The sequence below is a fragment of the Mixophyes fleayi genome, chromosome 8 (assembly GCF_038048845.1).
Source record: "Mixophyes fleayi isolate aMixFle1 chromosome 8, aMixFle1.hap1, whole genome shotgun sequence".
Classification (NCBI taxonomy): domain Eukaryota; kingdom Metazoa; phylum Chordata; class Amphibia; order Anura; family Limnodynastidae; genus Mixophyes; species Mixophyes fleayi.
Window position 1 is genome coordinate 44,279,795 of NC_134409.1, and position 16,578 is coordinate 44,296,372.

Genomic DNA, 16,578 nt, shown 5'->3' on the forward strand with positions numbered 1-16,578 from the left:
GAGGATGGGGAAAGCTGCTGCTGAAGCTCTGTAGGTCATATAGTGGGTGTTCCTAGCAGTAATCCAGACCTCAAGTCTCAAACACATTGCCCTACCCTAGGCGATTCTTGTTTTTATATGTTTCATTTTTTTTTTGCTTTCTTTTTTTATATTATACTGACGTGTGACTGCAAAACTAATATAGCTGAGAAAACAGAAATTGCGTTTTATTAGTGTCACGTAGAACATTATACTGTGTTTGTGTGTGTGAAAAAATGATTGTGGGGAGCTAAGCTGCTTGACCGAACCATTGATTATTCTACATACCAATGACAACATTTGCACTGTGCTATTCATTGTGTTATTGTGCACAAACATTGACTAAATTAGCTGATATTCCAACTACTAATAGAGTATTACTATTAACCTTGTCCTTCCTTCATATGTAATCACAACTGTGTTATCACTGGATTTCCCTTGTTTAATGCAGAAGTGTTCTACTTGACAACACATTCACATTGTATACATTCAAATCCTTATCAGTTGATTATCATAACAATTCCTGATTGTCATCTACAGTCCACCCAGTTGTCTGCTCACTGTACTGATAGGGTCCAACCTTTTTTTAGTAATTCAGGCCCACACATGGCCCATAAACCAAATTGGAATAAGGCTGAATGATCAGCTAAACATGTGTGCAGGGCCAGATTAAGGGATTGGAGGCCCCTGTGCTAAGGGGGTCTCCATTCCCCAGTGAGCCCCCTCTGTGAGCCCCCCCCCAGGTGCTTACCTCTCTGTTCTCCTGTCACTGTAGTCCTTCCGCAGCGCTCTGTAAGCTCCTTACTGAGGAGATCTTGTGAGAGTGGAACTCATAGTCTCACTCTCACGAGATCTCCTCAGTAAGAAGATTACTGAGCGCCGCGGAAGGACTACAGTGACAGGCTCAGCCCCGATCAAAAATGCTGCTGAGCACGTTCAAGGGCCTCTGGATGCCCGTGGCCCCTGGACTGTAGCTCAAATAGACCACAGGTTAATCTGGCCCTGCATGTGTGGCCATGTTATAAGGGGATAAGGTGGTCATTTTTAATTTAAGTGACAGATTATCCAATTCGCTCTCTCAGACATAACAGGCCTCAATTAGATTTAGGAACAAAGCTAAAGAAGGAGCAAATTTGCATCTTGGCAAAATCATGTTGTACTGCGGGGAAAGGGGGGGGGGGAGGCAGATTTAGAATGTGCTGTCAGATTTAGAGTTGGGAAGGGGGAGTGTCCTAGTTCAAATCTAAATTTCAGTGTAAAAATAAAGCTGTCCGGTATTTGTATGCTACATGTAATAACGGCCAGTATTTGTATGCTACATGTAATAACGGCCAGTATTTGTGTGCTACATGTAATAACGGCCAGTATTTGTGTGCTACATGTAACAACGTCCTGCATTTGTGTGCTACATGTAATAACGTCCTGCATCTGTGTGGTACATGTAATAAGTCCTGCATCTGTGTACTACATGTAATAACGGCCAGTATTTATGTGCTACATGTAATAATGGCCAGTATTTGTGTGCTACATGTAATAACGGACAGTATTTGTGTGCTACATGTAACAACGTCCTGCATTTGTGTGCTACATGTAATAACGTCCTGCATCTGTGTGCTACATGTAATAAGTCCTGCATCTGTGTACTACATGTAATAACGGCCAGTATTTATGTGCTACATGTAAATAATGGCCAGTATTTGTGTGCTACATGTAATAACGGACAGTATTTGTGTGCTTCATGTAATAACGGACAGTATTTATGTGCTACATGTAAATAATGGCCAGTATTTGTGTGCTACATGTAATAACGGACAGTATTTGTGTGCTTCATGTAATAACGGACAGTATTTATGTGCTACATGTAAGAACGGCTAGTATTTGTGTGCTACATGTAATAATGGCCAGTATTTTTTTTGCATGCAACATGGTTTGTCCACAAGTAAATTTGCACCTTTTTTTTTGCTTTACACCTAACTGTAAGTGAGGCCCACCTTGTCTAATCTTTTTCATTTAGTTTTCTTATATGCAAATTGATACAAAGTTTGCAGTTTTTAAGGTTACAATTGTATCACGGAGAGGAGTTATATGATAAACCAAATATATAGCGCCACTGATTCTGCAGGGTTGTACAGAGAACTCATTCACATCAGTCCCTGCTCCATTGGAGCTTACAGACACACACACACACACACACACACACACACACACACGTCAATTTTGTTAGCAGCCAATTAACCTACCAGTATGTTTTTGGAGTGTGGGAGGAAACTGCAGTACCCGGAGGAAACCCACGCAAACATGGGGAAACCATACAAACTCCACACAGATAAGGCCATGGTCGGGAATTGAACTCATGACCCCAGTGCTATGAGGCAGAAGTGCTAACCACTTAGCCACCGTGCTGCCATATATATATATATATATATATATATATTATTTCATCCAGTTACCTGTAGCCAAACTTTTTCTTTATTTTTTTTTTTTAATGATAGAGGAAGAATGTTACAAAAGTGATGGCCCAGCAGAACAAATGCCCTTTGTGCCTATATTTGCACAAATGTGCCTAATTTTAGGTGGGGTGCATGGAATTTGCATGTCACAAAGGTTGTGTCTGTAGCCTATACTTTTAAAGGGATGCATTTTGCACAAGGGCAGAACTACAAGGGTTGCAGTCGCAACGATGCCGGAGGTAAGGGACATTTGCCAATTGCAGGGTCACCGTAGGCCCCCACCTTTCCCTGAAGCTCCAGCTCTGCTGCCAAAAGAGCAGAGTGGAGACCTCTTCTGAGTCGGCGCTTCTACAATGTAACACAAGTTTGAGAGCACAGTGGGAGGCTAATTAAATTTTGCTATAGGAATCAGCTATGCACTTTTAAGGTGCACTTTATATAGGAAAGTGCATTTCCAGGCACATGTATTATTATTATTATTATTTATGAACAGTAATGACAACATATTATACAGCACAGAACATTGAGGTGATCATAAATCATAAAATTCCACACATCAACAGAATATAAAGACAGCCCTGCTAAAATGAGCTTACAATCAAGGAGGTGTAGGGAACCCTTGATGCATAAAGTAGCAAAATAATAATTGTAGCTGTTGGTGGGGAACATGTATGTTGCTACTATAAGGCTCCACCACCACCACCATTTATTTATATAGCGCCACTGATTCCGCAGCGCTGTACAGAGAACTCACTCACATCAGTCCCTGCCCCATTGGAGCTTACAGTCTAAATGAGAGTGAAAGAGAGAGAGAGAGAGAGAGAGAGAGAGAGAGAGAGAGAGAGAGAGAGAGAGAGAGAGAGAGAGACACTAGGGTCAATTTTGATAGCAGCCAATTAACCTACTAGTATGTTTTTGGAGTGTGGGAGGAAACTTAAGCCCCCGGGGGAAACGCACGCAAACACAGGGAAAACATAGAAGGCAGCAGCATTATCAGCCACCAATAATTAAATCAACATTGCCGACTGGAATAATTATACAGCTTATGGTGGTATAGTACTTTTGGAATGAGGAGAGACGGTGGATGTGGGAGACGTGAATTTGAACATTGTGGCAGCAGCTGCCGTCACCAAACATACTGCACTGGTCACCAAAGGAAGGACTCAGCCATCTATGGATGATGTGGTCAGAGCGCCCATAGAAGGGGGCACTGTATTAGCTCTGAGAAGATTCGTGCTCTGATGATTCAACTCTGGGGAATTGTTAGGTTTAGGGATATCATTGCCATTTATATTAATATATTAAAAAAACATTCAAATGTACAATATTAACACTAGTAATAAATACATCACTGATTCCCTCTCACTTTCATGATTTATTTAAGATATACACCGGGTTTAACTGAGCAGTATTTCATCCGAAAAACTGAAGACTTGAAATCCATGAAGGAGGTATTCCTGATGTGATGGTAGACAGGACTATTAAGTGATGTTTTCACTCATTCCACCATGATCATTTCCAGCTGGACATACAAGAAGGTCATACAGAGCATTGTTAGAAGGGCAGTTACAGAAACCGGAACATGAACATACTTCATGTTATTCAAGAGGCATACAAAATGCATTGCAGACAGGCAAGACGTTGTGGTTCGTAAATAACCTCCAGAGGTGTTTAATGAGTCTCCAAACCTAAAGTGCACATCTGTAAAGGATCTTGCATCAATCACAGATGTTAACTTCATTATCTTCCATTCTTACAAGGTTCTGAAACATATACATGTATATTTGCAACTGTTTATAGTAAAATGTTGTTGTATTACATTCTATGTTTTGGTAATTGTGCTACATTTATTATAATCTCGGTAATCATTTAATGCCACCAGCCATTAGAGAGCAGTAGGTACTCCTTGCTGATGACAGTATCACAATTGTGTATGTAAGGTAATCACATGACACTCACAACCAATAATGTGATACCCAGTTTAAATAAGAATGCTTCATTCTATTGGTCTAAAATAGAGATGTTCACTGACCCCCCTGTTTTGGTTTTGGATCTGGATTAACTTCATGTTTTGGCAAAACCACCCTTGCGTGTTTTGGATCCCGATTTCTTTCTAAAATCCCTATTTTTTTTTTGCTAAAATCACATAATTTGGCTCCTTTTTTTATCCCTACATTATTATTAACCTCAATAACATTAATTTCCAATCATTTCCAGTCACTTTTTGTCAAGTGACAAGAACATTGCTACCCCTCCTGTTTCTGAATGAGCAATGGCACTGGAGACTGGAGAGTGAAAACAACACTATTACCCCTGTTTCTGTGTGAGCAATGGCAGTGAGCAATGTCACTGGAGACTGGAGAGTGACAAGAACAATGCTACTCCTGTTTTTGTGAGAGCAATGGCAGTGAGCAATGTCACTGGAGACTGGAGAGTGACAAGAACACTGCTACCCCTGTTTCTGTGTGAGCAATGGCACTGAGCAATGTCACTGGAGACTGGAGAGTGACAAGAAGACTGCTACCCCTATTTCTGTGGGAGCAATGACGCTGGATCTCCTGGGGAGGGAGGTACTTATGGAGATCCGACAACGCAACAATGACGTTTTACCTCGATTCAGATCCAAGGACAAGCAAAAGTAACGAGCCGGCTTGCGAGCCTACTTTGATCCCCTAAGTTCGGGTGTGCTTGGTTTTCAGAAAACCGAGCCTGAGCATCTCTAGTGTTAGTAGGTTGGATTGTGTAGTCACATTTTTAAAAGTTTACACAATACCCATTTTGAGCCAGTCCTGCAACACTGCAAATGGAGCAGCTAAGAGTAGTAGACTCATTTTATGGGAACTGGAAAGTGGGCATGCACAGCATGGACCATTAGCTGCATTTGCGCAATATGAAATGCTCTACATGTTTGTAACAAAATATATAGAACTTAAAACAGAAAAGTATTTTCACCTTTACTTTCCTGCATGTAACACCCAAATGATCAATTCTGTGTCCCTTCAAGTCATAACTTTCGCAGCAGTAAATGACCCATCTCAACAACAAAATTTGGTAATACGTTCATATTGCATTGTGTGTTACCTGGGAACATTTGGCGGTGCACGCAATGGACGAGAAGGGATTTGTGGTGGCATCATAAACGGATCAGTAGTGCTGGGAAAAAGAGGTGAAGGTCCTGGACGGGAAGGAACAGTAGGGGCTCCCAGCTGAGCTGCCAGTGGTGAGACAACAGGAACAAGGCCACGACCTGCCAGGGGAACAGATTGCCATGTTGGTGTAGATTGCTGAGCTGGTCTTTTCTGGCTTGTTGGACTTGAAGGTGGAGACCTTTAGCAATAGCAAGACAAACAAGTAAAACATCTAACGCTTAGTATCTAGTAACAAACTTTGTTATTAACCCTTATGTCTTTGTCCCAAGTATAGCATTTGTTATATGTATAGTAAGACACACTGCAATCAATTCAGATTGATTATTTTTCACTTTTATTATTAGGGCAATTTTCTGATATATGTTTGTACCAATCACTGATAAAAAAAAAAACGACTACAGGATACAGTTATTAACAATATTCATCTATTCAAATGAGTTTAATATTAAAAATGACTGTATAATGTGAGACCTAGCTAAAATATACAATATACTTAAAAACATCAATTCCAATTTTAGCACAGAGAATATATAAATATTTGTCCTTATTTTAGTTACTATTTCATGTAAAGCTGGTGATCACTGGCAGATTGATTCACATTACCTGCATGATTCATGCAGCAATTCTCTTATATATAAAGGAGTTATTCTCCAAAACCCACCCAATGTGCACACACCTTGATTTTGCATTGGTAAGTTTCTGTGGTTTGCCTGTCAAGGTGCGCACCTACCCTCAACTCTTGGGAGTGCACCTCAATGTGCAGAGAGGCAGAAAAATCTTTAGGAGTTGAACTGAGGAAATTATCTTCAGTACCAACCATTTACTTAAATAAAATCTTCACTTTTGCTCTTAAAATACTGTACACTTTAGAGATCTTATTTTTAATATGTGCCTCTTTTATGTGTTTGAAGTTTTTTATTACATTGCTCGAATTGTGCCAAGAAACAAACTTCTCTGCTGAAGGCTGGCTTAGATCTGCATGTAAATTTATCAAGCTGCGGATTTGAAAAGTGGAGATGTTGCCTATAGCAACCAATCCGATTCTAGGGCCTGATTCATTAAGGAACTTAAATTAAGACGTTTCTTATTTAAGTCTCCTGGACAAAACCATGTTACAATGCAAGGGGTGCAAATTAGTGTTCTGTTTTGCACATAAGTTAAATACTGTCTGTTTTTTCATGTAGCACACAAATACTTGATAGCTTATTTGTACACTGAAATTTAAAGTTGATATTTGTGTGCTACATGAAAAAACAGTCAGTATTTGACTTATGTGCAAAACAGAAAACTAATTTTCACCCCTTGCATTGTAACATGGTTTTGTCCAGGAGACTTAAATAAGAAACTTCTTAATTTAAGTACCTTAATGAATCAGGCCCCTAGTTATCATCTATTTAGTACATTCTACAAAATGATAGCTACAATCGCATTTCCATTTCTCTATTTGTAATAAAACAGTTCCCATACTAAAAAAAGTAGAATAAATCATTTAAAAACAGGCAGCACACCTCATGTTCCCAAACCACAACCTGACCCAGTGCTAGACAGCCTCTAACAGGCAAACTGCAGGCATGGGTTGCCCCTGCTAGGATGGTAAAATCAGGACGGTCACCTCAGGGGTGGTGAAGAAAAGTTTTTTATTCATTCAAATATCTATATCATACCTTTAAAAAAAGTAAAATTTGGAAGGACAGAGGGACAGGGGAATATGGGTTCCAAATAGGGACTCTCCCACCAAAAGAAACAAAAACACTTTGGCGGTATGGCTGCCAGGCTGATTGCAGTTGCATTGTCTACTATATCTATGGTTAAAGGCTATCTCCTCATCATCATGTTTTATTAACACATTGATCTCCAATGAAATGCTTTATTTGAACTATATTCTATACCAGTGAAACTGCATCCAGGAATCATCTACAGGAGACGGCAAAGGGGTGGAAACGGTGGATATGCTGATGTCACCAATGATCTGTAGAGCATCCTTTAAAGCATGGCGCATCCGCAAGATTTCATCTCTCTTTTGAGCCTGTTCAGCCGACTCCTCCATCAAAGTGTTTTGGTCCTCAGAAGAGTACAAGAGAGCTAGCAGCTCTGCATGTATAAACTCCTTTACCTGTTAGGAGAATTCATAGTTGGTGTAAAAGAGCATAGAAAGTTTTCACATCTGTTTTTGTATCCCCTATTACAGGAAAATATGCATTCATAAATAACAATGTCAAGATTAATTATCTAGCTAATTTTTCTTAAAACAAATATCCTTGATCACGGCACTCTTTGTGCATTTCTCCCATGGTTTATCTCTCCAGAAATGTGACCTGTGGATGATATTTTACATCTACAAATAAGAACTGCAGCTATAGCAATGATCTGACACTTTGTTCTCATACAACAATTGAGAAAATTCAGTCTCTGTTAAAGAATCTGATTAAACAAATCTAGGTTGGGGGGGTAGCAGGAATTTCAAGAACACATGTTCTTTATAACACAAGACACACTCATATGTCGATTCTGCCTACCGTCTCAATCACCTCTAATGTGACATTTAATTGAATACATACACACGCTTTACAGTGGAATTTGATATAAACTCGCTGCATGTTAACTGGAATTTAATTTACAACTTTAAGATCCGACCTATTGGTTATGCTGCCTCAGGCAAAATGTTCCCCTTTGTTCTGCAAATAATTCAGTTGGTGTTTTAGTTTTTATGTAAGTTAACTCTGTGTGTATTTTTGCACATAGTGATGCATTGGATTCTTTTATGCTTTACTTGTCTTTATGTAACATTCTCATTTAATCCATTCTGAATTATATTAAAGGACCAGTAACGTAAAAATATGGTGTGTAGGTTGTTAAAGATACAATACTTGGTTCAGAAAGTGATATATTTTATATATGTTCTCAGAGGCGAGAATAGGGTTCTTCCAGAAAGGGATGCAAGGCTTAAGGAGAACCTACCCCAATTTGGTCCATTGAAGGATAAAAATCTTTATAAGTAAAGATATTGGCATCCGATAGTGACATTCACATGCAGCATACCTCCAACTGAATTTCTCCAAACCAACAGTTGCTAATGTTGAATTTTTCATACATGAAATCTCAGTGACCCATCTCAATGCTCCAATTCACATCACACTGGAAGCTGGTCACACACAGTAAGATCTGTGCATTTGGCCCGATTGCTGTGGGTGGCTAAATTAAACAGATTTGGGCATTCAAACTCCAGGGGATTCCATGATTATAGATGACTGAAGATCGCAGACAGAAAATGTTTGCAGTCATCAGCTAACAGCATTTTCAGTCAGTAACAATTAAGAATCCTAACAGTTGTCGGCGGAGGCCCACATATGCAGCATTTTGTGTCAGATTTGTTTTAATGAATATAATTGATTGCCCTTTAGAAAAAGTTCCCAAAACACCCCACTCTTCTAAGGCTGATTGCCATGAAGGAAGGATTAGGAGGAAAACGCATACAAGTTTGCAGAGGGGAAGGGGGAGGAGGGTAAGAGGGAGGAACTGTGTGAGGATAGCCAACTGATATTGTGTGTCCCATTCTCAGAACTAAGACCTGTTTTCCTACGGGCCTGTTACTGCAGTCTATGGGGCATATTCAATTGTTGCCGTTTCCCGCAGCGTTAAATATATTACCGTTATTACGGTAATTGTAAGCCGGATTTCAACTCGCTGCGAGCTTAAATCCAATATTAAAGGTACCGTAATAACTGTATTTACGCACACTATTACCATTATAGTGCGCACGCCGCGTTACTTTTACATGTAACACCAACAATTGAATATGCCCCTATGTGTGTGCGAGGTCAGAAAGACTTGAAACAAAGTGTCAAGCACAGGATATAGACAATGTTACTTTTTCAGGTTATTTAGTTTGTTTATACTTGCCCACTGTTCTGGAATGTCTGGGAAACTCCAAAATTCCCGTTAGGTCTCCCGGACTCTCGGGAGAGCAGGCTATTCTCTCACTCCCTGCCCACTTCCTAGTTAAGTAAGCAGGATGGGAGCCTCAACGATGCGATTTGCGGTGAATCGTATCATTTTGGCCTCTACCTTAAAGACAAAATGTTAATTTTGTCGTGGGGTCAGCCCCCCACCTACTTCCGCCCTCCCATCACTTCCCCCATCAGGGATCTCCCAGAGCTCAAAAATTCAAATTTGGTAAGTTTGAGTTAGTTAGATGAATATAAGGTGTAAGGTGGACAGAATAAATGATGAAGAATGTAGTAACCTAAAGGGAGCTATTAGACTATTTTTGTAGAGCCAGGACATACATTGTTATTACGGGTCATGTTTAAAGATACAGGGCCTGACTAATTATGGTATGCAAAAAGAATGTATTGTGCATTTTTTTTAAAACGCAAACTAATTGGGCATATGCACGTCCGTATTCAACTACAAGTGAAGAAACGTCTCTTGTTGAATATGAATCTAGGTACACTCTGCATACACGGCACTTGCTATATTGAGACAGACACAATACACTACAGGATACGTACAATTCATATGTGCAATATAAGGTCTCAGCAGAATGCACAGAAAAAGTATTAAATTATTGTCACCTGTTAATTATATAGTCATTTATCAAAAAACATTTTAGCAAAAAGCTAATTCTATTTTTTTCTTCCATGAAATGCATTTATCATGATGTTATTAATGTCTACTGTACATAAAATGCATTTGTACAGTTGCTCTTTCTTGCAAACATATGTTCTGGTGCAAGTGATACGGCTGAAAAACACGTACCTTAGGGATGCCGAAACCTTGAATCGAGTGCGGCAGTGTGCACGCAACCTTGTGGCACAGCCTTCACCTACCCATTCCGCCCATGAATTGATAGGCTGTCTAAGGGTTCTTCGCGCTCGAAGATGAATTGCATACACTTCTGTACTCTGCCCTATAGCACAGTGCAATTTAATGCAAGTTACGGCACATATTGGCATTTATGTTGTTTAATGAATCAGACGCACAGTGTCATGTGTGCTCCTTTTTTCATAGAACATATTTTATGCTACTTTTAATTGTTATTAATTTACTAATAAATTGACTATCAATTGCTATGAAGTAACATCTTCTTGCCTTCTTACCATGTACCTTGGTCTAATTTTATTATTTCTAGTTCAGTTACATGTATGATGTGCAGTCCACATTAAATCAAAACGATGAGCATAATCACAACTGCTTAATAAAAAACACACTTTATTCCAGATTTAGCCATGAAATGTTGCATCTTGTGGTAGCAGAATTTGGCTTTAAATGTTCCCAGTCCTAACCCAACCAAGCCACACAACACAATAAATTGATCATCATCGTCCCAGCTCTAGTCATACACTAAAATTAGCAAATTTACAATTACAGTGTGGAATATCATTCTGCAGACTGACAAAGAAAAGGAGGAAAAAGAAGATTTTATAGCTGAAAATTAACACCTGTGACATGTTTGGAAGCAAAGGTCAAGGCTTCCAAAATTTCACAGCAATTTCGCTCATCTCTATTAAACACCATTGTCCTTCAAAATGACTAATTCTGTGAATTATCTCTGGGATAGCTTTCAGCCCTGCATTTAAAGTGTCACTTTATATATTATTTATTTTCATTATTTAGATTTGTTTTTGTGTCATTTTTTCAATTTTGTCCACATAATTTATAGCAAATTGTTTGACATATTTACATTATTATGCCACCCCAACATCAATCTAGCCATAATAAACATATATATCCCTGTTTATTAGTGTTGCCTGTAATGTTCTACAGCATGTGTGTAGGTGGTGGGACTATTAATGTGGTAGCGACATCTATTCTGTTTACTGAGAAAAATAGGTGACTGGTACAGACAAAATAGTAAAAAAAGACAATCAAAAATAAAATAAAATAAATTAAAACCATATTTATGCTGATCAGTGCTGCCCAGCGTATGTGCTAAGTTTTCTTGCACGACAAATACAGAACTAGGTACAACCTGTGTATTGTAGAATATATTGGCATAAAAGTTATTGAAAGCTCTGCACTGCAGAGACAAGCTGAATGACTCTGCAGAGTTCATTCAGTCGGCACATTTGCCGAAAGATAGATATTTGCATGTTTCTACTCATAATTCCATGTGGGGTTTTAGCTTTGTGTTATGAAGTGCTGTTTTTCTAGCTGGGTGTATGTCTATGCCACAAACTTCAATTAATTCACTGCTAACTCAAGACAGCGTCAAACTATGCAATCATCACACATACTTAAATGACCAACTGGTCTTTACCTATTACAGTGTACATCTGGTTTAGATGAACCATTATACACGTCTCATAGCTCAGTGAAAAAAAGTAGGCAGGTTGTAGTATATAACAAATATTAACTTGTATTTTGAATTGTTATCTCTGAACAAGAATCTCAAACTATTTTACACTTATGTTTTCCGATAATATTTTCTGGAAAATGGAAGGAAAAACATTCTGTTATGCTGTTCCTCCTGATGATCCCTCTCTGGAGGGTTTAGCCATTGACTATGTCAAACAATATATATTGTCTTTCCTCCTAGGTGTCACTTTCTTTCAGCCTTATACATACATGCCCACTTTTAAGATTTCTCCCCCGGATGACATGGATGACATGGGGTAGGAGGAGGGCGTGGGGTGACATTTCGCATCACCATAGCCCCGCCCCCACTATAAAAAGCCGACATTCACGGCATTGAATGGAGGGGGTGGAGCTAAATGTCACGATTAAGCCACGCCCCATTCATTCATTTCCGTGAATTTTGCCAAATGTCGGGAGTTTTGCCTACTCTTCCGGGAGTCTGTGAGGACTCCCCGAAATTCGGGAGACTCCCGTCAATTCCGGGAGAGTAGGCAGGTATGGCCTTATAATAACTTGTAACTGGAGTGTATACAGGGAGGCTTAATACATGGAGCAGCCTAAGCTGCTACCTAGGGTGGAAATGGACAGATCAAAAAGATTGCGAATATCTTACCGATGAAAATTTAATTAAAAAACAAACACATTCACTGCTATAGAATGTACCTAAAATGTACATGTTTATTAAGGTTGTTTAGCACTTTTCATTTCATTTTGTTAATCTTAGTTATCTTGTATTTTGCTAGACTTATATTATACAAACCATATATTCACAGTAGAGTATCATGTTGACAGCTTGTCTCTAGTGAGGTCACACACTTTATCAATGCAGTTTCCTGTAAGACTGGATCGTTTATAGTAAACAAGGATGCCAGCAGACTGGGTGTTCTGGATGCTGTGAAAACAGATAATAGATGCAAGAAATGGGGCCTTATTAGAATATCCTCTAAAAGCTCCCTGCAAGCCTTCCCATAGAAGAGATTCCTGTATCATAATCTGCAAAGGGAAGTATTTGATAAGATGCAGCCAGTCTCCTTGGCGGACATGTGGGAGCTGCCTAAAGGCCACTGGGAGCAAAGAGAGGAAGTTCAAGGGCTTTTCTGAGCTTTAAAATTGCTATGGAAACCACTTCCTGGGGATCAACTGGAATCTGGGCTTGATAAGGAAAAAGGACTACTATAGATATTGTAGCAACTCGAATAATATGGATGTTCAATTTGTAACAGCAAAAAAACTTTTGATTTTGATTTTATATTAGGCAAAGGCTAACTTGCTGTAATTATAAAGGGTCATTAAATAATTAAACACTAAATTATTTGTCAGCATGTTACCGACATCTAAAACAAATGTCCTTGACTTTAAGTAAAAGTCTGTTTTTTTGTATCTTTCAGCTTATGCAATGCTCGTGTATTGTATTATTCTGTACCCTGCAAATGTGCAGATTTATATCAGTTCATCATTTTCACTACAAATGACCATGTCCAGTAGTCAGATAATGTTGGGGAGGTGAGTTCTGTCTTTTTCTCCACCTAAAGTACAACATGATGACATGAATGTACCGATCTACCAGTGAACTCCTTCTGAAACTTGGTGGTGCTCATAGGACCTAGCTGCTGCTGAAAGGTGACGGGTCCACTAAATATGAGCCTGGACACAGCTGGAGGAAGGACATATTCAGGGGAGAGCTGATGGCCTATAGTTCAGACAACAAAGAAAGCTCTTTTGTGTCATTAGGGTTATCCCAGGTATTCCACCCTGCTGGGAGTCTATTCCAGTGATCTTTCACCCGGTCTGTAAAAAATTTCTTCCTTATGTTGCCTTTCAGTCGTCATGCCTCCAATTTCAAAGTGTGTCCCCATGTTTTAGAAATACTCTGTTTAAAAATATAATATAGTAGCCTTCCTAATCCCTATTAATACTTTTCATATACTTGTATGTTTCTATCGTATTATCTTTGCCCCTTCTCTCCTATTCTGCACAGTGTCATGGACGACCATGACAATCACAGTCACATGGCACGTGAGCAGAGAAGTTTTGGAAAACCTAAATGAGCTCCGTCTGCTCAGTCTACAATTCAATTCGTCTCCTCTTCCACCCCCCTCTGCCTTCACATAACATAGCTGTGTAACTGGCACCCATGTAGCTAACAAAAAGGTTGTCAGATGCTTCTTTAAAAGGTAATTAACTTGCTATTTAAAGAAAATAAAAAACATTCTATGCAGATTGCTGCTTTAAACAAAAAAGGACCAAGTCCTTCCACTGAGCTTACACCTTTCATTACAAAAATCCTCCTGTCTTCTAAACATCCATTCCACTATTTTGAGTCAAATACAAGGATTTCAGATTATGAATATATTGTGGCAAACCAAATCAAACCCCTTGACAAAACCTAAATCAGCTATATCCACTGATCCACCGAGATAAATCACTTTAGATATGGAGTAAAATAAATCCACTAGATTTGTTTAACTTCTCCCAACAGGAAATCCATACTGCCTTGTAACGTGTTTCACTCTAAACAGCCAACTATTATTTCTTTCTTTTTAAAGAGAATCCATTAGTTTCTTAATTTTTATCTGAGACAGATAGTTATCATATTCGTCCCTACTGTCTTTTTGTGCAGTGGAACTGCATTTGGCATAATCCAATTAATAGTTATTTCAAAATACTTAAACTAACTGTCACTTTCTTTTGAATTTAATAATGTATCTAACACAAAGCTCTGTTGAATTTAATAATGCATTTTTGCAATATGTTTCACTGTTCCTACACTCCTACTAAAGAGTCACATAAATGATTTGTCATTTGACTAAAGTCAGCCTTTCTACAATCTAAAACCTTCATTTTTGGTATGGTTCTGTTTTGCACCTACCTGTAAATCAAACCACACTGACATATGCTCACAAGACCCTAAGTTCACTCCTACAGACAAATTTAAAACTATGTCACATTTGTGACAGCTAAATACAAGATTTCTTTCTTGCATGTTGGTTCCCTAACCAATTGCCAGAGAGATGTCCCTTGCAAGTAATTCAGTCTCCAGTATGATTAACAATTAATACCCCATTCACACTACCTAAAAAACCCAGGTTTTTGCCGGGGCTGAGCTCCAACAACCCTGGTTGAGGCTCAGTGTGAAAGGGGGTCAGTGCAAAAACGAAATTAGACCTGGGACTTTTGGAGGGTTATTCCCATGTAAGTCATCATCATCATTTATTTATATAGCGCCACTAATTCCGCAGGGCTGTACAAAGAACTCACTCACATCAGTCCCTGCCCCAGTGAGGCTTACAGTCTAAATTCCCTAACATACACACACACACACAGACTAGGGTCAATTTTGTAAGGAGCCAATTAACCTACTAGTATGTTTTTGGAGTGTGGGAGGAAACCGGAGCACCCGGAGGAAACCCACACAAGCACGGGGAGAACATACAAACTCCTCACAGATAAGGTCATGGTCGGGAATTGAACTCATGACCCCAGTGCTGTAAGGCAGAAGTGCTAACCACTACGCCAACCGTGCTGCCCACAAGTCCCGTGTCGCCTGCAGCTTGAACGGTGCGACTTAGGTTTTTCAACCCCGGTCGCACATAAAGAAACTGATTGGGGGATTAGGGACGCTGGAGGATGACGTCATTTCAATGCTGCAGAGAAGAGAGAAAGGAGCGACCATGACACACTGGCCAGATGAAGAGCTGTTGGCTGTTAGAGGAGGAGAGGAGATAAAGAAACAGATCACATGCAATGTTAAGGAAGCAACAGTGTACTAGAACATATCAAAAATACTAACACAGTGTGGGATAAAGCGCAGCCAGCAACAGGTGGTAAATAGATTAAAGTCACTTTGCAAACAATACTCCAAAGTGCATGATCACAACCGGAGAAAGAGTGGTGGTGCCCACATGTAATGGCAATTTTATGATCAATGTAACGTAGTGTTCGACAACTCTGCCCTGGCAAATCCCAACGCATTCGTCATCATTAAGCTGTCGTGATGTTCAAAGTCTGCCCCTGGTCTCCCCCTGGCCTCCCCCTCTCACATCTCGCCCCCCTCCGCTCTGTACTCAATGCGGCTGCTAGACTCATCTTTCTCTCACGCCGCTCCTCCTCTGCCTCCCCTCTATGCCATGCCTTACACTGGCTCCCCATCCCCTACAGAATCCTCTTCAAACTCCTTATCACCACTTACAAGGCTCTCTCCCTGTCTACTGCTCCCTATATCGCCAACCTCCTCACCATTCACACTCCTGCCCGGTCCCTGCGCTCTGCTAATGACCGTCACCTCTCCTCCACTCTAATTACCACTTCCCACTCCAGAATCCAAGACTTCGCCTGAGCTGCCCCACTACACTGGAACGACCTCCCTCGTTCCATCCGTCTCGCTCCCAATCTGTGCTCCTTCAAACGAGCACTTAAAACTCACCTGTTCCTCAAAGCTTATCAATCGTCCACTTAACCCCTCATCTACTCTGCTCGCTATTCCCTCACTCCCCTGGCATCACCAGCTCCCTCTCGTGTCTGATTTGTCCACCCTCCCTTAGGATGTAAGCTCTTATGAGCAGGGCCCCTCTTCCCCCGTGTCTCCATACCTGTTCTTCTGCTCT

General features: G+C 39.9%; 1 protein-coding gene across 4 annotated transcripts in view; it reads right to left on the minus strand.

The window, feature by feature from the left end:
* DNM3 (dynamin 3) overlaps positions 1 to 16,578 on the minus strand; it is a 399,791-nt gene that overhangs the window by 38,013 nt on the left and 345,200 nt on the right. For all 4 annotated transcript variants that reach the window (XM_075182456.1, XM_075182455.1, XM_075182457.1 and 1 more), the window contains exons 20-21: positions 7,507 to 7,730; positions 5,550 to 5,795 (exon numbers count right to left, since the gene is read on the minus strand). In XM_075182456.1, the coding sequence (XP_075038557.1) occupies positions 5,550 to 5,795; positions 7,507 to 7,730 (470 nt within the window). The remainder of the gene's footprint in view (positions 1 to 5,549; positions 5,796 to 7,506; positions 7,731 to 16,578) is intronic.